This window comes from Astatotilapia calliptera, chromosome 16 (genome assembly GCF_964374335.1).
Source record: "Astatotilapia calliptera chromosome 16, fAstCal68.1, whole genome shotgun sequence".
Taxonomy (NCBI): domain Eukaryota; kingdom Metazoa; phylum Chordata; class Actinopteri; order Cichliformes; family Cichlidae; genus Astatotilapia; species Astatotilapia calliptera.
This window is the reverse complement of record NC_137437.1, coordinates 21,132,507-21,156,692: the sequence shown is the minus strand read 5'-3', so window position 1 is coordinate 21,156,692 and position 24,186 is coordinate 21,132,507. Positions and strand designations below refer to the sequence as shown.

The 24,186-nt window shown below is 39.6% G+C and overlaps 2 protein-coding genes across 4 annotated transcripts in view; one reads left to right on the top strand and one right to left on the bottom strand.

Annotated features, from left to right (window-relative positions):
- The window catches only part of stk39 (serine threonine kinase 39), a 33,235-nt gene extending 31,510 nt beyond the window's left edge, over positions 1–1,725 (bottom strand). The window contains exon 1 of one of the 2 annotated variants that reach the window (XM_026145249.2): positions 1,420–1,725. In XM_026145249.2, coding sequence (XP_026001034.1) covers positions 1,420–1,525 — 106 coding nt within the window. In that variant the 5' untranslated portion in view covers positions 1,526–1,725. The remainder of the gene's footprint in view (positions 1–1,419) is intronic. The other variant, XM_026145248.2, reaches the window with a different exon arrangement.
- A 99-nt stretch (positions 1,726–1,824) lies between these two features.
- On the top strand, positions 1,825–24,080 carry cers6 (ceramide synthase 6). Of its 2 annotated transcripts, none has more exons than XM_026145251.2 (11): positions 1,825–2,219; positions 4,331–4,436; positions 4,533–4,663; positions 11,046–11,103; positions 12,394–12,444; positions 12,559–12,651; positions 16,119–16,247; positions 18,458–18,564; positions 20,041–20,197; positions 20,350–20,373; positions 23,503–24,080. In XM_026145251.2, the coding sequence occupies exons 2-11, from the start codon at positions 4,353–4,355 to the stop codon at positions 23,659–23,661; spliced, it is 993 nt and encodes a 330-aa protein (XP_026001036.1). In that variant the 5' UTR covers positions 1,825–2,219; positions 4,331–4,352; the 3' UTR covers positions 23,662–24,080. The 2 variants fall into 2 exon arrangements, with proteins under 2 accessions (XP_026001036.1, XP_026001035.1); XM_026145250.2 differs by lacking the exon at positions 1,825–2,219 and adding an exon at positions 2,227–3,352.
- The last annotated feature ends 106 nt before the right edge of the window (positions 24,081–24,186 follow it).

The following is a 24,186-nucleotide window of genomic DNA, read 5'->3' as shown; positions in this document are numbered from 1 at the left end:
CTAAATTCAGCATCAGTTTGTAGCTTTATGGATTTGTCTGGCTCACAGATTCCCAGCTTTTCTGTTTTAGCAAATAACAGAACTTCTATTTTTTTCTTCTTTTTTTTTTATCAATATGATGAGTCGTTTACTCGACTCATTACAAATCAGGCCACGCTGTGTAGTAGCAGAGCTGTTCACACCAAGATGCTGTGACACATGACATATTGCTTACAAACTGTTAGAAGCAGATACACCAGAGAACACATCACAAATTGTGACTTTCTACAAGTTGAGGTGTGTGTGTGTGTGTGGGGGGGGCGGGCGGTCTCACTTACTCATCACTGTCAGCTGCACATAGCGGAGGCGCTACTTCTTATCACTCATGATTTGACTTGTCAGCTCATGTGCACAGTGCATGCAGCTGCCAAAAATATGCATATGGCTTCCCTCTGCTTTTCTTCTATGCATTTAAGGTTAGCAGTATTATGTCTCAGGTGATATAACTCAGCATTAGGTGATTCATGCAATAAAATAAGTTAGGTTTAAGTTTTAAATGTCTTTGTAAAATAAACACTAACTGATATATTAACAATAAGTTAATGCAGATACCTGCTGGTTTTTCTGCAGGATAACAACAACATGGAATATTATAACACCAATGCTTCACACTGCAGCTACATATAAGCTATGCTTACAAACTGAGTCATGTGTCTCAATTAATCAATAACGCATTAGTCCACAACAGAAAAGTTGTGTTAATCATTTGAATCGATAAATGTAAAAAATGTTAAAGTTTTTTTCTCTAATTAATATGAGTATAAACTGGATTTCTTGAATTTTTGGACTTAAGCGATCACGTGTTAACTTTAAACAATCAAAATAATAATTAGAAAACACAGCGGCGGAGTGACTTTTTAGGGCAAGCTTTATTGTTTTAAAAGTAACAATTCCTCTATTGCCATAGTTTTTAATGATCGCCATTACTGCTATTATTAGCTGTATGAATACTAAGTAGCTGTATATTTAGCTCGTCATGTGGACATAATAAGTTATTTGCCACCACAGACGGCACGACGTGGCCTTCACAGATCCGCAGCATCTGTGATTTAAGCAGCTGCTAATAAACTGGACACGTGCCATAAAATCAGCACAGCTGGAGTCAAGCTCGGTGATCGGAGCCCGCCGGAGAGCCACTTATTGAACGTGACAGTTTCACGCGCGTGCAGCGGCCCAGATTTTTTACCCGACTCCGCTTCGTGAGCTGTGAACCGGTAGTCCCTGACTGTGTCTGGTAACATCCGCATTGCAAAGCGTTGCGGGAGGCTGCTGCATATGAAAAAGCCGGTAGGCCCTCGTCGTCATTCACCTCCAATAACCCGCCGCGGGCTGGGTTTCCACGATAGTTACACGGCGTTCAGTACATCCCCGGACACTAACCTATGACTTCCTGCAGCTCGTAGGACTCCCGGGTAATTGGCCAGCTGGTTGTCAGCGGTGGTTGCGGGTGGTGGACAGGAGCTGTACAGTCGCCTTGATCCGCCATGATGAAGATGATGATGCTGCGCTTGTTAGCAGCCTCTCTCTCAGACTGACGGGCAGCGAGAGAGGAAGAGAGAGAGAGAGAGTCAAATTTGACCTCACCTCCTCAGTGTTAGTGTCAGCTGGCAGCTGCAGGAGAGGAAGAGCCGCCTCTACCGCAGAGCGAGCACAACCCGGAAAATAACGGATCGCGTGCGCGCGCGCTCGAGACAGTGACTAGTGATTAAGATGCTTTATTATACACCTAATTTAAAACCTCTGCTAGAAGAATGGTTACATTACATATATTAAGGAAATTGAGTTTGAGTTAAAATAGCAATGAATGTGTTAAAATACTGACGTGAGGATGACGTCGCGTGTGTGTAACTTCAGTAATATGTCCAGAATATGTCACATGCAGTCAGAACTGCTGGTGACGATCATACTACTGTCCAGCAGATGGCGCCATCAGACTGTTTATTGATCTGTGTGCGTCCACTACCCACTACGATAGCGTCACACAGTTGCTGCAGATTTGTTGGCTGCACATCCATGATGTGAATCTTCTCTTCCACCACACCCCAAAGGTGCCCTATTGGATTGATCTGGCCCCAGACAGAATCTGATGGCTCTTACATGCTGTGGAGACACTTTGCTGGGACAGCGTGGATCCACTTCTCACTCAAAAGCAATTCAAAGCTGTTCTAACATATGTAATGGTAATTTTTCTTTTTAATTTTTTTTACCCACTATCCCTCCTTCTTTGTCTTTGTCTCTAACTCATAGATAATTTTTGTTGGTCACCCCCAACAAAAAATCTTAGCATCTTCAAAATCTCCAGCTCCTGTTGGTCTCCATTTCCAAACCATACATCAAAGAAAGTCTCACTACCATCCTGTAAATCTCCCATTTCACTTTTGCTGCTCTCATTGTGATGCTCATTTCCAACCACTCCACCTTGCTTGCACTCTCTTCTTTACTTCTGTCCACTATCTTTTCCTTGGCTGATTGACCACCAAAATGAATTTGCTTTAAGTATGTCTTTGTCTTTTTGGCCTTACCTTTTTTTTCTTTTTTGTTATTGGAATCAGGGTTACTACACGAAATCTGTCAGTAGGTGGCAGAGTTTACCAAGCACAGCGGTAAACGGTGGAGCATGCTCCACTGTGTCAATGTTTATTGTCTTTTTTTTTTCTTTCTAAAAGTCATTAAAGATCAGTTTGAGTTTGACAGTAAAAATCTGTATCTTCAGTATCTGAAGGTGAGTCATCACCAGGTCGGCAGGTTACTACAGGATTCTCCAACAATAAAAGCATCACACCTATAAAACAGGAGTATAAATAAAGCAAACGCCATTCTGTATTTTATGAAAGGGGAATCAGTTATACTGTGTTAGGCTGAGTGTTACCCCAGTGCTTTACCTTGATGACGTCGTGGTATAGCCCCGGCATGTGCGCTGACTGTTTTGCATGACATGTCAGCGCACCAATCAGTTGCAGAGGAGCTGATTGAGTCTACTTCCCTACACTGGAATAGCTGAGGGGAAACGGACGGACGGCGATCGCACACGGATATCTCATCATCAGCAGAGCCTGTGCCGTCAGATCGCATCTGAGAGACCTCCTAGATACAGCGGGCCATCATTTCTCTTTCGACCCGGTCACAGTGTCTGCTGCAGGGAGATGGCCGGTATTCTGGCGTGGTTTTGGAATGAGAGATTCTGGCTCCCTCACAATGTAACCTGGGCTGACTTAAAAAACACAGATGAGGCAACGTTTCCGCAAGCCGAGGATCTCTATCTGGCTTGTCCTTTAGCATTCTGCATCTTTATGATACGACTGGTTTTCGAAAGGTGGGTCGACGCGCACATGCGTTAATCCAGGTGGCTGTGATACGGTCTTCTATTGTCGAAATATTCCGGCGAACGATGCAGCACACCCCTCTGTCCATGTGTGTCAGTCTGGTACCTAAACAATGGCATCTTGTCTGGTTAGCCCACAAATCACTAGGGTGATCATCTTTCTTTCTGCAGGGCCGCAGCGTTACGCGCTGTCTGCATTTGATGCATCTGTCGAGGCACACACATGCACACGCTGTGCGGCCAAGTTACCATACCTGGCCAATCCACTCACCGTCCTCTTAGCCCAAACCATAATTTCTGCAAACCATCGTTCTAAAAACCGTTTCCTTTAACCCATCTTATCGGTGGGGGGTTGTGTTTTGGGGTTTTTTTCACTGCTCTATTTGTGATGTTTTGCATGTTGCATGATCATGTGTCTGACCGTTAAGCCACGATGGTGTCATCACAGCAATGCTTGTCATGAGAGTTTCTTTACAAAGTAGTGAGTGAGGCCTTACATTTCCACACTAAGCCCTCATTTACGCTCAGTAACAAAGTTAAAATGATCCGATGATGTTTGACTTGCTGGTTTTTCGTTCATGAAATATATGTCTGTGTAAGGGGAGTTTTTAATATCAGTATTATTATTTTTGTTCATGTAGACAGCCACGTGTTAACTTTAGCAGCTGACTGTCAACTCTTGTGTACTTTCTCACCACATCTTGACAAACAAGTCACACTGTGGCGTCATTTACTGTTTCTTCATCAATACTACGTGGATACTACACTTCAGCAGTTCAACACATAGGTGTTTTTCCCCTCTGTGTTAAACCGTTTGTGGTCAAAAGATCTTTACAGTACACTGTTATTCAGCACCTGCAGAGAAAGAGTATGCATTACTGACTGCTCCAGTGTCCTTAATTTAAAGAATAAAAGAAAAGAGACTGAGCCCTTTAATATGTAAATGGTGTCATGATCTGTTTTTTGCAGGTTTATTGCCAGACCATGTGCCATGGGCCTGAAGATCCAGACTAACGGGCCGCAAAAAGCACAACCCAATGCCATCCTGGAAAAGGTCTTCACTGCTATAACCAAGGTTGTCCACGTTTTCATTTTTTTCTAATTATCATTCAGTTATAGCTTAATAACTGAACTACATCTAACCTATGGAGTGTTTATATTTTCTTGACAGCACCCAGATGAGAAGAGGCTGGAGGGTCTCTCCAAGCAGCTCGACTGGGATGTGCGGACCATCCAGCGCTGGTTCAGACAACGACGCAACCAAGAGAAGCCCAGCACTCTCGCCAGATTCTGTGAGAGCATGTAAGACAAACTATAATCAAGACATTCCTCACTTAGCTGCACGCCATGTTTCCTCTGCACGTTTCTTTTTCTCTGTAAACATCAGAGTTTGTGCACTGGTGCTTAACTTTTGGTCACAGTTGTTGTGAGTGTAGTCATTTGAATGGGCTGCGCTGTTTTACCACTTATCAACAACACATCTGTGACAGCAGTAAAAGCAGGCACGGTTAATGATTTTAAAAATCGAGCTTGTTTCATGTCTCTGCAAGTTCATTTTCATACGGTATGGAACTGAAGGTAAATTGTGTGGGTGCACATACTCATAAAAAACAAATTAGGGAAATGGAGGCAGGAATGTAAAGGGGAAATTTGAGGGCTGTAGTGACAGATGCTCATTAAAATCTTCACCTTGTTGGAGTTTTTTTTTTTTTTTTTGACAATCAATGTCAAATTTAAAGATATGAGATTTGAGAAATGACACAGAGGACAGCAGAGAACCAAAATAATAACTCGATCTGAAACAAAATTGTCCTGTCCAACTTGAGAATTAATCGGACAAGCATAGAACAAGATAGGAGAAGAGATTTGAATTTAATTGAATTTAAGATAAACTCCTGATACTGTTCAAGTTGTAAGCCAATCAACCTTTCTTTTGGATCTCACTGTCATCTCATGGAGTAATTATTTCAAATAAATCAAGACTAGAACAGCAAGGGAAGAAAAAGAGCATTTTAAAATCTTAAATTGGGATCCTGCTAAGATGAGAGGGAGGCTCTTTCTCAAGAGCTGAGCTGAGGTATGCACAGGAGAAACACACTGGACACAGGCGATATATTATGTTAAATTTCCCTCTCTTCCAGTTAGTGTTATGTTGAGTCTTCAACTGATAATCAGTCAGCGATCATTTATTTCAGCTTTGTGGTCAAATTCAAGCAGAAATGCTGGTGTGGTCCTTTGAAAGCTTATAAGAGGGCTGCTTCAGTTTTGGTTAGTCAGTGCTGTGTCTTACACGGCTTATGAAGATTGCAACATAAATGCTGGTGCTGCTGTTGGATAATAGTCCCAGTGCGAACCAGCAAACCCACTCAGTCTGTAATAGAGAACTGGCTAATCTGCAGTAAAGCATTTGCCATCAGGGAAATGGTAGTTACTTGGCGTGTGATGTTAAAGGCCAACGAGCGAGTGTCGCTGTCAGAGCAGGGTCATGTCTGACACCGGTAGAGCAAATCTGGCAGTTTGAGACACGGGGAGCCTCACATCTTCTGATCTGCCTGAGGCTGCTGTTCACTCAGGAGACCACTGTCGGCTGATTAGACTACTGGACTCCTGTTACAAGCTCAAAGAAGAATCTGAACACAAAAAAAAAATAAAATGAAAAGAGAGATTCGATTTGTGTCTGTATGAAATATGTAAGGGCTTTTTGTACATGCTTTGCTGGCATTCGTTCGTTCAAAGCAACACCCGTGCCGAAACTGTTATCTGCACTCGGCATAATTGATAGCAGACAACACGGGGCTTTGCAATAGTTTGTCCAGGTTGTGAGTCTCAGTTGCCCACAGTGCAGTCCTCCAAACAGGCTGGCTTCAGTGCTTCTAGCAGTGATTGTGCTCTAATTAGGCCCTCATGCACAGCTGTTACAGACTGATAGGATTCTTTGTCTCGCAGTTGTCATGATGGCCGAATTTGTGTCTGTTCTTTTCATTATGCAGACTGGGAGCATGTAGTAGACACATTTGGTCTGAAAATAATGAAGGCTCTGCATGGACTTTGTCTCCCAGCTTTTGTTACCCAGACAGACTGCAAAAAAAAGAGAGAAAAAGTCATCCAGTCAAGTGCAAGTGTACTATTTTTTTTCTTAGCAACAAACCTGCAATAACTTTGTTTATATAGAAAGGAAGAAAATCCATAAAGAAATGAAAACTCACTCAGACTAAGAGGCTTCACAGTAAATTAAGATTTTGCAGTGTACTTGGGGAGTAGAGCCCTTCCTCTTTTCAGTTCTTGGTCGTTACAGGCTGAGGCAGGAGCTCGCTTTGATGTGCTCAACAGCTCCAGTTGTCTGATCTCATCTTGCTCCATTCTTCTTCATCGTTGCGTTCACTGAGAATAAAGAAATTATCATAAAGGATAAAATTACCCACTTTTTTCCTTTGTTTTAAAGACAGTGACAAAGAATGTCTGTTACTAGAGTTAATACTATTAAATAATGATGATTTTTAACCTTATATTATCTATGTCAGGTGTCCCTTAATATTTGATGCATAATTAAATGGACTGCTACTAAATCCAAGTAATTATTTATTTATTTTTGCTTTCCATATTACAACCAATTGAAGTGGATTATTCACGGAGTATTCTTTGGAAATGCACAAATTCCTCCTACCACGTGGTACATAGGAGTGCATAGGAGTGAGGAAAATATGCTTGGTTTAAACTGAATGTATATCAGCCAAGTTTCTTTTGAACACATCCCATTAAATTCAACTTTTTACATTGTGCTTATGCAACAAAATTACATAGAAATGTAGTCAGACTACCTAAAGTCAGCATTTCAAACCATGTTCCAAAGGCAGAATCTGGATATCACCCAAACTGAATTTTCAACAGCAGTCCCTTGATTGATACCCTAATGGTTCAAGCATCCCCTAAGATTGCATGCTATTGTTTCAAATACTACAAAAAAGCAATTCCCTAAAGCAAAATACAAAAGAAAGCAAATCACATGAGCATCTGTATCCTGATTTCATGTGCAGAAATGGCAAGCTGAGGTGGTTATTGCGGTTCTGTCTAGTTTTTGACCAGCACTGACTATTGTAGAGAAAGTTTTAAAATCCAACTCTGCTTTCAGGGGTTTCAAATAGCTCTGTCTTTAACTGAAAATGCAGTTTCAGCAAAGGACATCCATCTTTTCTACATAGTTTAGTTTTCAGTTAATTTTCACGTGGGTATTATTGGTGACGATGCCTCATCTAAAGCTACTTTCACAAGGGGTTCGATTTGGCTGAGTTTTTACACCAGATGCCCTTCCTGACAGTTCCTGGAAGCAAACCGGGGCTTTTTTTGATTGTTAGGAGAATGTGTAAACTACTACATATTCCTCATCTAACAGTTTAAAAACTGTTAGATGAGGAATTAACCAAAATCATTTTCAGATGGATAAACAATACAAACGTGCAAGAATGCATGCACTGAGTGCACGTTGAAACCAGGAGTCAGAGAGAGAGAGATGCAAAACATGACCGCACCAATATAATTGCAAATAAATTAATCAAAGGTAAAGCATATTAAAGCAAGATTAAAACCAAATAAATCAAAGTAATAAGAAAAGAAGCAATCGCAAGACTGTCCAATTTACATCTAAAATGTCAATAACATTTCAAAATGTTTCCTAACTTTTAACTGGATTAAAAGTAGATTATCGAAAATGAATTGATGCATTTAAACTCTCCAGAAATATATCATTATCAGCAGCTGAGACTACTAGCATCCTCATTACTGCTTTCCCTCTAACAACACGTAGGTGTGGGAGTCTCATACACTTCAGAAGCAGTTTGCCAGACTCCAAGCTGACAAGTAATAACTATGATTGTGCTCAGCAGATGCTTTTAGGGCAGCTGAGAGATGGGTCATTTACATGTGCATATCAAAGAAGACAGCTACACACGTTATCCCTCAGCCTGCTCGCCATGTTCCGGCACCACGTTAAAACAAACTGGCACTTAACAAGCTTTTTCATTTCAGTAATTTTTAAAATCGTGTCTATGTAATTAAACCAAAGTAGACAAATATACATAGGTAGGCGGTGCACCTATTACTACCTGAATAATATCAGAGCTGTTACTGCTGATCTAACTGCAATGAGGGGACAAAGCTTCCTGACTGGTGAGTTTTGATAAAGCTGGAGACTCATGCCTAATTGTTATGTTGAACAGTATGAATGCAGACAATTGCAGCGAGCTGGTGCTCAGGCTTCCCACCTGGAGAAGTGACAAAGGTAAATTAAATGAGCCAGTACGATCTGCTTTTTATGATTTTATTCCAACACTAGGCGCTACCTTCAGAATAAAAGCAGCCTCATTACTGAGTTTTTAATCAAATCAAAGTCACCCCTGCAATTATTTCCTCCCTCAAGCAATGTCCTGTCTAAACAGGTGCATTTGAGCTCTCCGTGATTAGTTGAGCTGTCTAAATTTGAAATCCAGCCTTTCATCATACGTAAAAAAACAATTTATTAAAGCGTGATTAAGCACTTATAAAAAGACGGTGTTTGTATCCGAGCATTACCTTAAGCATATGTGCTGTATGAACTATAGTTTTTATGCCTAAATTTGCATAAGAATAATCCTATTAACCACAGCTGATACACAGTATTGTTTAGTTAAAAGTATAATTGGCTAATAGCTTTTCCATCGAGTGCACCAAATACACAGCAGCTCTTAGATAATTAAATTTTAAAAGGTGCCAGTTTGCTCAACTGTCATCATCAATTTGAAAAAGTGTAACTCATAATGACAAAACTCAATCGGTGCCTGACGACAGGAAAAAAAAAACTATTCAAAGGAAGCATTTGTGAGTCATTGTGATTGCACATATATAGCAGTGATTCAGTAGCACTTGTAAAAGACTCTTGCAGGCTTCATCAACCAGTTGCCATGCAACAGTCTTTACTGTGTTTCAGGTAGACTCGTCCAGCTGATTTGCTCTTACAATACTGTTGATCAGACACAAAAAGCAGTTAATGATGGCTTCCACAAGCAGCACATCAATGTGGTAATAATTCCTCTAGTATTCATCGCGAGTAACAGCTCGTTCCTGCACAAAGGAGCCGATGTGGATTTACCTTGTTCTCTTTTTTTGAGCGTTTATGAATCGTGGAGTTTCAGGGCCTGCAGCTGTCCAAAGGTGTTTGATTTGAGGTCAAACAACCACACCACGCAAGCTTTAAAGTATGCAAATGCTTGTTTCACATGACAGGATCCACATCGTCTGTCAGTTAATGTTTTCTTCCGTGTCATAGAAGTCAAGCTCTGCTTTGTTCCTCTGGTTTGATTCGTGGAGTTATACAACTGTATTCAAAAGAGTTTATGCAATCTAAAAATGCAGAGACATACCTTTACACTCAGGCATCTATAGTAACTTATAGTAATCAGCTGAACACAATAACTAGTGTTTGTGTTATTAGACTGACTGTCTATTGGGCTCACGAGATGAGTGAGTCAGTCTAGTTCATATGAGGGTGAAAGTTCATCCATAGTTGTGCGCATGTGTGTGTAACAGATAAAAGATCTGTATATCTAGAATAAAGCACTTTGTGAATGTAAATTGTGGTGTAAAAAGTCAAGAAATACTAGAAATCCCCTGCATCAATCTCAATCCATTTGCCAGCTTTTGCCTTACTTTTTTATTTATTTAAGTTAACCAAATATTACTGCTGTACTAAAAAAAAACTGTGGAAATCGCTGTCCAGCTGTCACCCGTTTGGTGTGCGGAGATGCATTAAAAAGGATACTATAAGATAACAGTGACATCTCAGAGGAATGAAATATTTAATGAAGTCATCACAGTTTCTCCTTGTGGGCTAATTTGTCTCCATTTAGAGACACGAATGAAATAATTGGCGTAATGCAGCTTGCACAACTATGGAAGCTGCATTGGATAGGGGGCTTGCTAAGGGGCCAATCTTGAATCATTCCTCCCAATTGATGACTGGGATAAGTAGGAGGTATTTTATAAGCACATCTTTGATCACTGATGTGTCAGCTGAAGCAGTTTCCTTCTTGTAAGCTCGAAGTCAGACCTCGTGATGACTTTCCCGATCATTGTGTAGCTGTGGTTACTGTAATTTATGTGCAGGGTTACATAAAGCAGAGAAGGGTTGGGAATGGACAGAGTGAGTGTTTTTTTCCCCCCTCCAGACCTCACAAGGGAAGTCAGTGACGTCTTATTTTCATTGATTTGCCCTAGACTGCAGAGTTGAATAAGAAGACCTTACGCCACTTCCAGTTCCTAATTACAGGCATAACAGCCACAATGTGTGCCACAGCGTGTTGCACCAAGGGATTAAACAAAGTAAATAGCATACAGCACGAGTGGTATTACATCAGATTCTGGAAAACATTTTGGGATGCAGGTCATTATTCTCCTCAAAATGGTCTCAGAATGTGTTTTGTTTGGATTCTGTAGAAAACAGAAATCAATGTGCAAAAAAAAGATAAATATAAACAGCTGCAAATATGTGTGCACTGCAGAGCTAGAGGAGGCTGTCTTTAATACTAGTGTTGCTCCAGACTAGACCAAAACTGAAATCCACTGCTGTTAAACACATTTTTACACCCCCAAAAGAAAAACTAAAGATTTTTGTGATCAGATGAGTCTATAGTCATGATCTTTTTATTTGTTTCAGGTGGAGATTTACATTCTACTTATACATATTTACCTACGGAGTACGATTCCTTAAAAAGGTAAGTTTTACTTAAAGAGTTTCTGTAACAGGAGCTGGATTTAATATGGATCTGTGAGATGTGAAGCTATTTTCTAAACCACTTAAAGTATAGCGGTACATGATAAAATTGAATTAAAGTGACTAATTTTATAAAGACAAAAAAAGGAAAAGGGAAGGCAGTAGAGGAATAAAAATGACCTCTAATCAGTCAGGGGGTTTTCTGTGTTACTATAGTGACATGTAGTTTTTAACAGCTGGAAGCCAATGTTCAAAGGAGCTTCTGTTGTGTGTCGTGTTATCCCGTGTAAGAAGAGCCACCTACTTATACAAAAACAAGGACTTGAAATAACTGAGATGATGACATTTAAAGTGGTCATCACTGCTATTTAATTAATTAAGTGACTTTGTCATTGTTGGAAATTGTGGCTTTCCTACGGTGAGTAGTGTAAGTGTGTTATCAATAAAGCATGGCTTTTTTTTTTTTAAATGCCCCTTTTATGACATATACCATTTAACCAGATGTTTAGCTTAACTTTTAGGGTTACCACACCTAAAACTATACCCGTGTAATGATAATATTCATATTGACCATTTTTCATGTCCTGTTAAAAGATATTTTTACCTTCATGAATATGTATGCATGTATGCAGCGCCTTAAGCCTACTATGTGTAGTTTAGGGGTTGAAATGGTGTTTCCTCTTTAAAAAGCCTGAAATTCCAGCAGACACATCAATAAGCCACACTTTGTAGAGTTCATACATTTATGGTAACAAGCCAGTTAAGCAAATTTGACTGAAATATGTGACCGAGATAGGTTTAATAGAGTTCATGCATAAATTCATGAAAATCCGTATATTAACACAATCACAGCAGTGGCTGAGACAGAGCAGGATAAATCTCTCACAGACACAAGTTGCATGACGAAGCACTTTGTGAAAATAGTTAAGTCCCTGGCAGCCGCTGCTGCAGGCTCCAGCCTCTGCGGGATTTATTAATAGAGCGGGTCTGGAGAGGAGTGCAGGAGACGTAAACTCAGCCCCAGTGATGGGTCACTGTTTGCTTATAACACATTTTTTTAGCATCTCAGTTGCCGTCACTCTTCTCATCTTTACGTCACTACTCGAGATTTTTGTCTTATGGTGGTGTGAGCAGAACATAGCAATTTAGCATTTATTCAGTTTTATATAAGCCAAAGAATTACTGCTATCATTGCCCCTCAACAAGTCAGTCAAAGTTTAATAATATTTTTTATTATATTGTTTGATTTTCTTTGTCTAAGGTATAAACATACTGTTCTCATCTCTTGTAGACTCCATGGCTATGGAACACTAAAGAGTGCTGGTACAACTACCCTTACCAGGTAAACATTTACTCTGCAATGTTTACCCATCCTTTGCGATCATGTTACAGCATTCCTGGATTTACTACCTATCAAATATTTAGTTTAACTCTGCTGCTTTGTGTGTTTATGCAGCCACTGACTGTGGACATCCATTATTACTATATACTGGAGCTGTCTTTCTATCTGTCGTTGCTGTTTTCCCAATTCACAGACATCAGGAGGAAGGTAATTATGAGCACATGTCATAAAAAAAACACACATCATGCATGTCCAGTGGCACAAATCATCATTTGTTTGTTAGAAGGCAAAAGAGAACAAGGTTATTTACTTACTTATTTGTTTTGAATCTAGAAAAACGTGTTGTTCTTATGCAAGTGTAAGTAGCACTATCACAGAAAAGACATCCCGATCCTTTTGTGATTAATGTTTAGTCTGTTTTAATCAGTTTGATTGTATCATCACTGTATAAATTAACTAAACTTTAACACGAAGCCGAAACACTTTATTCTGACTAGTTTACAAAAACTTTGATTAACTACATTTAAATAATCCCTTCAGCCAATGACTGAACTTAAAGGTGACTTTATTAGGTACACATTCCTAGTACCAGGTTGGACCTCCTTTTGCTTTCAGTGCTGCCTTAAGTCTTCTTGGCAAAGATTCAGCAACATGCTGGAAACGTTCCTCAGAGAGTCTGGTCGATAGTGACATGACAGCATCGCACAGTTGCCGCAGGTTTGTCAGCTGCACATTCATTCATGTGAATATCCCATTCCACAACATTCCAAAGATGCTCTATTGGATTGGGATCCAGTCACTGTGGAGGCCATTTAAGTATATTGAACTCCTCCACACCATTACACCTCCACCAGAAGCAGTCTGAATCATAAATAAAATGCAGGACTGATCCATGCTTTCATGTTGATTATGCCAAATCTTGACCCTATGGTCCAAATGTTGTAGCAGGAAGTAATTTTGGTGAGGCCGTGTGAGTTGTCTCCTGTTCTTAGCTGACAGAAGAGGCACCCAGTGTGGTCTTCTGCTGCTGTAGCCCATCTGACTCAAGGTTCAACGTCTTACATGTTCAGACATGGCCTTCTGTATACCTTGGTTGTAGCCAGTGATTATTTGAGTTTCTTTTGCCTTCCTATCAGCTTGAAGCTGTCTGGTCATTTTACTCTGACCCCTGGCATCAACAAAGCACTGGATATCTTTTTTTTTTTTTTTTTTTTTGTCCAGCGTGTCTGGCACCTACAACTATGTCTGGAACCACAACCATTGTTCAAAGTCACGCTTAAATGCATTGAGTTGCTGCCATGTGATTGGCTAATTAGATAGTTACATTAACGAGTAGTTGAACAGATGTACCTAATAAAGTAACCACTGAGGGTATAATGTGTCACATTTGACAAAATGATTTGTGTTGATGTGTGTGCTGAGATATATGCACCTACTGGCAGTCAAGACAGTAGTTAAAAAGGAAAAGGAAAAAATCTTTTTCTTCCCAGTGTTGCAATAAATCACTATAACCGAAGATCCGTATATTATTAAAAACACTGTTATAGGCTACATATTTTGCTTATCTGCAAGCAGGTAAATAAGTCTTTTTTTCTCATATTTTCGAGGTTGACTTTTTTCTAATGCAGTGGACTTTCTTGTACACAAATTAATAAATGTATATTTGTTATGATTTATATAAAATCATAACAAATATGTCTTATAGTTAATATGTAAAATAAATGCTTAAGCTAATTTAGGTTCAAACTGCTATTTTACTCAGCTAAAGCAGTTTTTTTTACCTGCTTTTTTGTTTATCAAGTGTGTGTACTTAATAGGTAAATATATAATCCTTTATTTTATTAGCGTCTTATATTTTAGCATTGTTCACAAAAACACAAAAAGGATGAAATTAAATTTTCTGTTTAACTATTAGGACCAAGTTTTTGGTTAAACCCTAGAGCCAGCTTCAATACACTTCTGTATACTACTCTGAGATTACTGCAGTCACACAGAGCATATGTCTTGTGGTTTTATTGTGAAAGGTTTTTGCACGTACATAGAACAAATCAGGTTTCTGGCACAGATCGCGCAGCTACAACAGTGAAACTGCATGCACAGCACCAGGACTCTGGAGGCAGCTCACCTAATGTAAAATCTGCTTTCACAAATAATCAGGTCTATTAAAGTGTACCTATGCTCATTTCCAGCTCCACTTTTCTAGACTTAACTCTACTAAAGCTGATAGCAATCTTTGCTCTTCAAAATAATCCTTCTCCTGGATTATAGCGCAACCCCTCAGTTCACCCATTGTCTGAAACGAGCCATTTTAGCTGATATGTCTGTGGAGCTACATTTAAGCCAACTTTTTTCCTTTGTTCGGATTGGCTAGCTCTCATAAACAGGAGGGGTGTATAGCACCTCGCTTTGATATCATACAGATTCATCAGTAGAAAAAACTGTCTGAAACAGAGCGTTTAAAGCGATCAGAAATTGGTTTAGGCTTACAGGGTGTGAATGCATGTACGCTGAGTGATTTAAAACTTGTATATATCAGTCACTGTAGCTTTATTTGTACGACAGATAACAAAGAAAAAGATAATAGTAAAAAAAAAAATCCCTTTATTCTCTGCTGTGCATTCTTTTAAAGAACCAACTTGGTCTGTGTCTAAGCTGAAAGTCAGTCCATGGAAGCATTCAGTCATCTTCATCCCACTTCATCTTTTTTTTTTATGAAAATGGCCACACTTTTGGCTCATTAAGCATCAATTTGCATGCCTTCCAGCCATGATCGTACTCCTGTCTCCACTCCATCCCAGCTCTGCCCTCTATTCAAACACACTCCGCTCACTGCACTCACAGCAGCAAGCAGCAGCCCTCACGATGCCATGCTGTGTATGCCTTCACTCTGTCATCTCTTTGTTGACTGTTGGCATGTTGTCTGTTTTTGTTTCTCCTTTCAGTTTTTTTCATGCACAGCACTACGCTGAGGAGGTCCTCTGCATCCCCTGCCAATTTCAGTATGTTCCCCCTGCACACTCTTGCCTTGCTTTCACTCTTGCATCATTACTCTTCCTGCTCATCTTCTCTCCTCATTCACTTGCCACTTTGGACTGGTTCTGGGTGCTTTAAGCTGCCATCCTCAGATGATTCAGTAGCTAAAGATTTGTTAGAGGAATGCCCCCCTTGTCCCCGGTCCTGCCGCTTAGTCATCTGGAGCTCTATTCAAAGCTAGAAAACCTAACGGCTCATACCAATATCGTTAGTTGTGTAGTTACAGCAGGGATTGTATTGAAGAAACATAGCTTTTAGCTCACTTTCAACTCTAAAACCTCATTCAACACTTAAATGTTTTAAAACTGCAGCCCTGATATGTTTAAGGAAGATAAAGAAGCACACAGGGCCCAGTTCCTCCAACACTACACCACACTGTAAAAAGAAAGATCTTGCAAACTGTTTTCTCAGTGGGATCTTCCCTTTTTGAGACACAGCTGTGCCTGAGATAGTAGGATGTGTGAATATCTAGTTTGTTTTTTTTTAAACACACTACTGCAGAAACTGTTGATAAATGCTTGGGCGCTGGGGGTGTATTTGCTATTTTTGTTTGCATAAATTGTAATATGTGCAGCATGCAGTAACATTTTAAAACTTCTTTCTATAGTTATGTGACATTTTGCTGGATGCTGTTTCCCCAGGATTTCCTGATCATGTTCCTGCACCATGTGGCAACAATCTCTCTGATTGTATTCTCCTATGTGAACAACATGGCACGAGTGGGAACTCTGGTCATGTGTCTGCACGATGCAGCTGACGTGTTGATAGAGGTGAGGATCCGGGGAGAGACTTAAACACTGTGGATGAATAGATGGGTGTGTGGGTAGAGTGATTTAAACACAGTCTACACAGTATGAACAACACACCATACCATGTAACAACAACTCTATGCATATACTATATGAACAAAAGTACTGGGTTGCCTACACATTACACCTACAGGAGCTGCTCAGCCATAGAAACCTATGCCACAAACGGTACATAGTTTTTGTGTGAAACAGTGGCAAAGTTTATGCATTGTGCATCTCAGCAGTCCCACTCTGTAACTTTATGTCATTAGCCACTTTGTGGCTTTGTTCCTGAACACTTCCACTTTGCAAGTATGCCATTTACAGTTGATTGTTGAGAGTTTGCTTGTGAAATTTCTTCTGAGAGCAAAGAAATTTCACCGTGCCACAATCAGTGAGGTCTTTATAACGATCCACTCTTTCACCAATATTTGTAAAGGCAGACTGCATGTCTAGGTACTTGATTTTATACACCTGTGGCAATGAAACTGAAAATGTCTGAATTCAAAGATGAAGAGGTGTGGTCCAATACTTTTGTCCATACAGTGTAGATTAGATCTAAATTGCATTGCATTGAAGGTATTGTGGTCGTTTTTGTTCTTTAGCACATTCAACTTGAAATACAAAGCTGGCTACTAAACTAAAAAGTCAAAAGAATGAATGAAAAAACTACAGTTGTTGTTTGGAGTTTACATAGACTCATCATTGGCATGAATGTTGTAGTAATTTTGGGCTTTTAATGATTTCTTTGATCTCTTTTCTTTCTGGGGTGGAATGATTGTAAAGCATACATATTTAATGACGTTAAAGAACCAATAACTGGGTGCACAAGTTTTCATTTATTTTGGATCTTCTCTCATCCACACAGGGTCAAACTTATTCATATATTATTCACTGATATTTGGGTAAATGTCCCCATAGCAAGATGCATCTCAGCTAAACACTTTTGGTAGCCAGCAACAAACTTCAGGCATAATTCTGGCCAATATTTGACCAATCATCGTAGCAAAACTGGTAGAGTTCTTTTCAATTGGTCGGGTTTCTTTTAAGTGTAGTCCACTCATTTTCAATAGGGTTGAGGTCGGGGCTTTAGGAAAGCTATTGAAAGCCAGATCCACCCATCATTCCACCCTGGAATAAGAACAGTTCAAAGAATATGGTTAAGATGTAGCCACAGAGATCCCAAATATAAAGGTCTTGGATATTACATGACCACTGTGGTTCATTTCATGGTTTATGTACAAATTCACTGAGTTTGGTAACAATTCCCATTTTGACCAGTGTCCATCAGTATTAAATGAAGAGCAGGATTAGGTTTAGAGGACCACATTGTTTTTTAAGAGAAATGAACATATGTGGTTTGCCAAAATCAACACCTGGTTTAAATGGTAAAACACAAGAAGAAAAAATGCCTGACACACCAAAACCTGAGTGAAGCAATGACCTGGTATGACCTATTGATAACAAGTTTATTAATTTAAAGAAAAAGTCCTGCACACCAGGTCAAAAGCACTCAAAGAGGTAAGTCTAGAGCAAGCACAGAGAAAACACTTTAGTGCTTCAGCTATGGCTCCCTTACATTTGTCAGCAGAACTGGCATGCCAGCATTAATCAATACTTTTACTGCTGACCGAACTAAAAGGGTGAATGTAGGGGCACACAGGAGCAATGTGCATGCATCCAAACACGTTTGAAGGGATTTCTTTCTTCTGCAAGACAACAACCCCACGCATCCAGTGAAAACAACCTGAAAGAGCCTTTCAGAGTAAAGAATAGCCTTGCCAGTCATCTCATCTCACCTGATCTTGTGATCAGTCACCTGATCTCTACCTTTAGTAGACCCCACAACAAGCAAGAGCTGAAGGGATGGGAGAGCGTCACCGGGGACGTGGCTGTATATATGTATGGGCTAATGGCTGATTTTTTTCATTTTTTTTATTTTTTAATTTCCACAAATGTTGAACATGAGGATTTTGTTTGGCTTCATGTTTATCTGCACATTAGTACCCTAATCTAACTACACTATGTGCAAAACAGGCTTCACCTCCCACACAGCTCTTTCAGCATTGATGTAACCTACACACATTTAACACACTTTAATGTAGTGTTTTTTTAATTCAAACTGGAAACATGAGTTTTTTCCATTTTTTTTATGTTATTTACATTAATTTCTGTTTCTTTTTTAACCCCAGGCTGCCAAGATGGCCAACTATGCCAAATGTCAGATACTGTGCAACTTGCTATTTGCAATGTTTGCTATTCTCTTCATAAGCTCCAGGCTGGGAGTTTACCCCATCTGGTGAGTGTTATTTGCTTCTTTGTTGTGTACCATAGTTAGCATCCTTCTAAAGCCAGGCTTCAGGGCAGGTGTGTTAGCCTTTTGCGTTTGCATGCATGTGCTCACACGACTTGCGGAACGTTTTTTTTTTTTTAAGCAGATGCCTGAGTTGCTCTGCTTATTTTGGCAATTCATCTCTGAAAATTTAGCCATCAAGATCTCATTGGCTTTTTTTTTTCTTCTTTTTCTGCACAACAGTTTGCAGTTCAGACAGAATCTCTTTGAATTTGTGTTGCTAAGTAATAGTTACTATGGATACCACAGCTTTAAACTCTCAAAGAAAGCCAAACCTATCAGTAAATGAAAAGCAGATCATTATGGTTATTGGTTTATCTTTGAAAACTGTGTCTAGAGTTTGATGGGATTGTTAAAAACATCAAAGTGATTTCCACTCAAAAAGAGCTTTCATCATTTTGTGGCGCTGCTTTTTAGGTGTTTTACCTTTAATTTATTCGTCATTATAAAGCGGAGTTAATCCATCCAAATTTCTCTAACAGAGAGAAGAGAAGATTAATTAAATGTTTAAAAGATTTAATTACTCTCTAAAAGCTTGAATTAATTTCTTCAATAACTTTGTGAATGGCAGTTATTATTTGCCTTTTTTGACTGATATTTGCAGTCATAAATAAATAAATCCAAAATAAAAACTAAAATAAAATAAATACGTTTATTTTAGTCGTGCGCACGGAAGTCATTCCACAGTCATCTGTAGCCACAGCGTTATCACACCTTTCACAAGTGAAGAGAGACGTAATTTCGTTTTCCAGTCAGGCAGCTGCAGCCGTCTGCTTTTCTTTGAGATGCCATCGATTCTTGTTCAGCACAAAAATGCTGTTTTGAGTTTATAGAATCAAGATTGTCTTCGATAATTAGGGGCTTTCTGGAGAAGTGCTTTGAGAAATATTTGTCAGTAAAGTCTTTTTTTTTCCAGAAAGAAGCTTTTAGCCGGCACCCCCACATCCTCTGCCCTCTGTTCATACTGTAATATAATGCTCCCATATGCTACATTTTAGTCAGCCCCCACCACACCCGTAGTAAAGTTGTCATTACTGTAAAGCTGTTGCCATGGCTTCAGTATCTGGAGGATGATTCACAGAACGAATTGGAAGAATTGTTCCAGGGTTAAATTTAGACCCTTAAAATTTCAATCGTGTGTCATGTGAAGTTAGGCAACACACTGATTTTTCTTACAGTGCCAACTTCAATTAAATTGTAAATTATTGCTCTACTCATATTGAACTATAAATAAAACACTCACATTTCTGTCTCCCTTTTCATGAAACACCTGGATTTTAACAATATGTTTGGAGCAGAGCTTTCTTCCTTTGGCTTTGTGTACTCGCCCCCAGGACACGCCCTAATTCACCAAATGAGGGGGTGTGCTTTAGTTCTTTATGTCAAGTTAATTTTCTCTGTCTCCCTCTGTTGCTATGGAAGGATTTTAAACACCACCTTGTTTGAGAGTTGGGAGATTATAGGGCCCTACCCATCCTGGTGGGTCTTCAACCTGCTTCTGATCATGCTGCAGCTGCTCCACTCCTTCTGGTCCTACCTCATAGTGAAGACAGCATGCAGAGCCATCTCCAAAGGAAAGGTGAGTCACTAAACCCAGTTCTTTTGCAAAATCCTTACCTTTGTATCTAGGTTGCTGTGCTGCTAGTGCATCTATAAATAGTGTATGGTGTTCTGATGGGCCATTTTTTGACTTTCTCTTTCTGTTTTCTATGCTAACCTGCAACATTCAAGGTGGGAAAGTGGAATCCGTTACATGTAAGTACATGACATTTTGTACAACTTTTAGTTTTTCCTCATATTTCTTGCAGCTAATGTGGTTACTGGCTGAAAGCTTCTTATTCATGCTATTCATGGTCCCTGAGGTGGAAAACTCCCTAGCTTTTCCTGTACCACCCTTTTGCAACTTCCTAAGAAATATCTGAACCTCTAGAGGATGGATTCACTCATAATTGTGGACAGACATTTGGGTTCCCTAGACAATCGATCCAATTAGGTTTGGTGGTCATTTAAGTCATTTAACTTTTTAACTGGTGCCGTTGTCATCAAAGCACCAAAAGTAGGAAGAGCTTAGTAAATTGTGTTGTTTTAGCGATTCCCGTCCACTCGAATAAATTAGCTAAACTTTAACATGAATCTCTTTGTTCACTATCTTCTAGTGGATTCGAAAACCTTGCCATGTCAGATTGGCGAGTGTTTCTATTGTTAAGAAGCATGAAAGGCCTCTGTTGAATCACTTTTTAAGAACATTAAGTCCATCATGTCAACAGGTTTTTAAGCTTTTTCAGTAAATCTCACAGCACATGGTCCCTATTGTGTCAAGATCACTGAGACCGACAACAGATAAATTGGTGCTGGCAGTCTAAGGAGCTTGGAAAGAAAAGCGTCTGGACTTCTTTAAGTTTCTTGAAGACGTTTCACCTCTCATCCAAGAAGCTTCTTCAGTTCTAAGGTCAAATGGTGGGGAGTCCCAGATTTAAACCCAGTGGGAGTTTCCCCCCAAAGGACAAAGGACTCCCTGATGATCCTCTACCTAATCACATGAGCCAAGGTGTGAAAGTGGGTGTGGGTCACAATCAACCAGGGTTTCAGGTGAGCTCATTGTGAAACCTGGCCCCACCCTATCACGTGATTTCCTGAGGTCAGATGGCCCAGGATGTGAGTGGGCGTTAAGGTGTCTGGGAAGGGATCTCAAAACTGGATTATAGATGGCAGAGAGTTGGTGTCGTAAACCCCCGCCTCTGTTCAAAGATGGTCGCTCACAGTGGACATAGATGGCTTCTTTCACTCCTTTTCAAACCATCTGTCCTCTCTGTCCAAAATGTGAACATTGGCATCCTCGAAAGAGTGACCTTTGACCTTTAGATGCAGATGGACAGCTGAGTCTTGTCCCGTGGAGGTGGCTCTTCTGTTGTGCCATTCGCTTGTGAAGTGGCTGTTTGGTCTCTCCGATGTAGAGGTCTGGGTGAAGCGTCTTCAAGCAACTCAAATAAGTCCAGACGCTTTTCTTTCCAAGCTCCTTAGACTACGATGACCTGGATGACTGAGAACCTTCACAGACACATTGGTGCTGGCAGTTTAGCTGTTGAGCTCTCACTTTACATAACGTAAGGTCGGCAGTTTGAATCCCATCCTTTAAAGATTTGGCGTTTGTGTTACTTTATTTGCTGCTCACCTTGATTCTCCCATCAAAATGTTAAAATGTCCAAGGCTTTCCTTTATCACCAGTGACAAAACTGATGACGTTCCTGTTAGCCTCAGCTTTAACGTGGCAAATTAAGGTCTGTTACAGTTTTTGGATTTAAAATGTAATACAGTAATAATTTTTTTCCCTTTACTAAAATATAATACTCATATTTGAATACATCTGAACAGCTTTAGTCAATCAAATCTATCCAATAGATCTCCTCTGGTAGAAGCTCTTAACTTTGCCACTGCTATATGCTGTTCTAAAGTCAAAGTTCAGAATTACTTTTAAGCAGTTGTGCTGCTAGTCTGTGGATGTCATCAGAAAACTTTATTAAAGCCAGAAGGAATTCGTTTTTTACAGATGTTCGCTTAAAATATACATATAAAAGACAGAAAATTGAAACTCTGTAAAATCTGAATACTTTATTAAAAATATGTAAAATATAAAAGTTTATTAAAACAATACTATGTATATGCAAATAGTCTGGGTGTCATAAGGAGGAGTTATAAAGTGGGCTGGCCAGCCTGAGATGGAGAGGGGTGTGAAGGATTGTCCAATATTGCTGGTAACTTGGACAAGCATCCTCCTCTCTGAAACCCAGGATGGCACCAGCCACTACAGACTTATCAGACTTATAAAACATCCTGAGCACCATCTAGCAGATGTTCAAGGAGATGGTTTTGACCTTTCTTGTAGAGGGCTTCTGTGTTTTTAATAAAATCCAGTTTACTGTCAGTGTGAGCACCAAGGTAAACCTCGCTGGTATTCTCATCCTCCTCATGTCCACAACCATGTCTCATGATAATTAATAGATTGTTTCATCTTTAAAAATGAAAATCAAAAATGTTGTTATTTAAAAAAATGTGATCAGCCAGCAGACCATCTTATTTCATCCTTTGACATCCTGAGAAAATTAAACAGCGCTCTAAACATTTTAAAAAGGCACAATTATTTTATTGACTCTTGAGGAAAAGAACTGTAATAAGTATATACTGCCATTAAACTCCAGCACAGCAGCTTTTCCTACCACATGCAAAGAGTTGATATTCAGGCACCGAGGTAACTATCTAAAGGATGAGGCTAAAAGATTTCCTGACACACAGCATCACAGTTGGTTCATAAACAGTAATCATGAATTGTAATACGCTGTGAATCAGTTTTTTAATCCCTGTAAATTTTGTGATGCAGGTGTGCGCTGCAGGAGTTTAAAATTCCGGGTTGCTACGAAGGAAAAAACAGAAGAGAAAATGGTTTAACTCATATGACAGTGCACTTGACTAAATTTGAATCTATGAATAATAATGTGTATTTTGAATAAAAGCTTGCAAAACATTAAAGTAGGTTGTTTTAAAAAACAAAAAATCAGTATTGTCCGTGTATTTTCTCTAAATCAGTGTGGCAGATTATCTCAGAAATGATATGATAATCATATTAATACGGTAATAAGCATGGTAAATGTGTGTTTTGAACTGGTAGAAGCAATCAAACCAGAGGTCTCCGTATTTCATGTTTGCGAATAGATGTTATAGCTTCTTCTTCTTTTTCTATTTTTTGCCTGATATTGATTGGCAGCTCCCGTTTCACATGCAAAAGCCATTTATAACACCGTTATGCTTGGCTGCCTCAGATAATGAAACAGATAAGAATTTTAATGAGGAAAAAAAGGTAATCTCCAGCCGCCCCTTTCTTTTCCGCAGGTGTCTAAAGACGACCGCAGCGACATAGAGTCCAGCTCCGATGAGGATGACAGCCCACCGCCAAATCAGAAGCACCACACCAGCGCCACCAATGGGACAAACAAAAGTCATGGCACCAACGGCTACCTGATAGGAGCCCCGTATCCCGACGAGCACTGATATCACAAGAGTGGAGCCACGCTACAGACACCATCAATTCTTCTGTGTGTGAGAGCGTACGAGAGGGTGTGAGAGAGAGTGTGTGTGGTGGGTACATGAACAACATCGCCTGTCTGGAAGTTCTGGATAGATTTAGCTAAATGCAGTTTTGTTATTGATTCTTCACTAATTTCCTTCGACAGTTTACTCTCCTCATCTATATATTTACATCAAACTGCACTCAGTGAAATATCAAAGCACTCCTATTGATACAACCCACTCTCTGTTTAACCAGTGAATGAAAGCCTTTCACTCTATGGTGTAAGCATGCTACTCTAACATACAGTGGTCTGGCATACTGGGGGTGTGTTTTCTCCTATGTTTGTGTCATTCTATGTTATTTATTTATAATTTTTTTATAAATAAGTTTGCAGACTGTAGTTGGACATTTATTCTACATCTACGACATTCTTTGATGTCAGTGTTAAAGATGACATACTCCTGAACGAGTAACAGTAACGAGTATTAGCAAAATGCTAAAGACCT

Coding starts and splice junctions, on each gene's coding strand:
- cers6 (XM_026145250.2), top strand. CDS start 3,183: ATGGCCGGTATTCTGGCGTGGTTTTGGAATGAGAGATTCTGGCTCCCT. Junction 3,353..4,330: donor ATACGACTGGTTTTCGAAAG/GTGGGTCGACGC, acceptor TGTTTTTTGCAG/GTTTATTGCCAGACCATGTG. Junction 16,248..18,457: donor CAGCTGACGTGTTGATAGAG/GTGAGGATCCGG, acceptor TTTTAACCCCAG/GCTGCCAAGATGGCCAACTA.